Genomic DNA, 1,699 nt, shown 5'->3' on the forward strand with positions numbered 1-1,699 from the left:
ACGACACACACACACACACACACACACATATATATATGTATTTGTATATATATATATATATATTCATATATAATTACGCAAAATTGTTGATGCAAGTATTTGCGTTTATACCTGTGCCCATTATTGTTAAGGTTTCAGTTTGTTCTGCTAGCGCGTCCGCACCTGCATCGGTTTCATCTGTGTTCACGTCGGGGGTAGTGAGCTGCGGGACATCGCTGGGAGTGGTATCCTTCATGACTAGTAACAAGCTTGAGTTATTTGAAGACGTTCTGCTTGAATCTAAATTTTCAGGTATTTGATCGAGTGTTTGACTGTATATCCATCTGTATTCGACTTGATGTGAGTATGTATATATGTATGGCGAACACTGATGAACAATCGAACACAGCAGCCAAAAAGCTGATATTTAATCCAGGACAAATAAGTCTCATAGCCTTCCTCAATTAAATACCCGCCACTGTCACCAGCCTCTAAATAATGGTTAAAAAAAAAAACAAGGACAATTTTTTTGTTGTTGGTTTTTTTTTGGTTGGTGACTTGGTCCGAGTTGGTCATGGCCCCGTCACCGTACCGGCGTGCCCCGTGGACCCTAAATACATAGTCACTTCAAGTCAGTTTTGAGTATAGAAAGTCAGCCAGTTAATCCATGGTTTACCGGCAGTCCCACGCTATTGTATTTTCGATCAGTCAGCAGTCAATACATTAGTGTACAGGTAGTCACGTAGTCAGGTCTGTCAGGACCCCAGGCTATTGGGTGTTCAATCAGTCAGCTGGTCATCCCACAGGAGTCCAGGACCCAGAGTCTCATAGGGCTGCTGTCATAGGCCGTCTATTTTTGGAGTGGTCAACGTGGTTGGGTGAAAATTGAAGATATATATAACACAATCTACTGGTTAGTATCTCGATCATCGGAACCATCTAAAGGATAGTTAACTGAGTATTCGACTTACTGAGTGGACAAATAACAACACACATGTCGACAAGTTTTGGCGCGCAGTGTCAAACTGTCAGCGAGCGCACACTGCCACACAGACGCAGTCGCACAGTCTCACAGACGCAAGAGTACACGGCTGCATACTATTTAAAATGTGCATATGTTTATTTATAAATATGCCCTACAGACTTACATATATGCATACATACATATATACATAGTCAATAGTCCGTTCAGCCATATTTTCTTATTCCTTCTCTCTGGAGAGAGAGAGAGTCATGTGTATATTTATTATATTTGGTGTAAAAAAAAATACATCATACTATATAACACTCGGGTGTTTTTTTTGATGTCCCACTGCTACATACCACACGCAAGCCCGATCAACCTACACACAGGTAGAAAGTGATCGTATACAATAGTTCTATGCAGCACACACTATCACCAGAAGGGACTCTTGGCTAGTTTTCTACGGGCTTTGTATGGCATGCATCGAGAGAGACCACGTTTTGTGTATGGTCAGCGAATAATTTGAGCTCACCGGTGCGACGGGCTCATATTAGTCATCGAGTTTCCAATCAATGCAAAGTGCTCGTATCTATTAATAATGTCAAAGTGCACACACAATCAACAGACGACAATATCTATCGTTCTTACAGAGACCTTGTAGACCGTGAACTTCCCATCTACACACACACACACACATATATATATATATATATATATACATATATATATATATATATATNTGTATAATATATATAT

At 40.2% G+C, this 1,699-nt stretch overlaps 1 protein-coding gene across 1 annotated transcript in view; it reads right to left on the minus strand.

Moving 5' to 3' along the window:
* The window catches only part of SARC_11600 (hypothetical protein), a gene marked incomplete at its 3' end in the record, with an annotated part of 9,582 nt that extends 9,258 nt beyond the window's left edge, over positions 1–324 (minus strand). Inside the window, exon 1 of the mRNA XM_014294309.1 lies at positions 112–324. Within this exon, the coding sequence (XP_014149784.1) occupies positions 112–235 (124 nt within the window). The remainder of the gene's footprint in view (positions 1–111) is intronic.
* Between the last annotated feature and the right edge of the window lie 1,375 nt (positions 325–1,699).

This window comes from Sphaeroforma arctica (assembly GCF_001186125.1).
Source record: "Sphaeroforma arctica JP610 unplaced genomic scaffold supercont1.1776, whole genome shotgun sequence".
Classification (NCBI taxonomy): Eukaryota; class Ichthyosporea; order Ichthyophonida; genus Sphaeroforma; species Sphaeroforma arctica.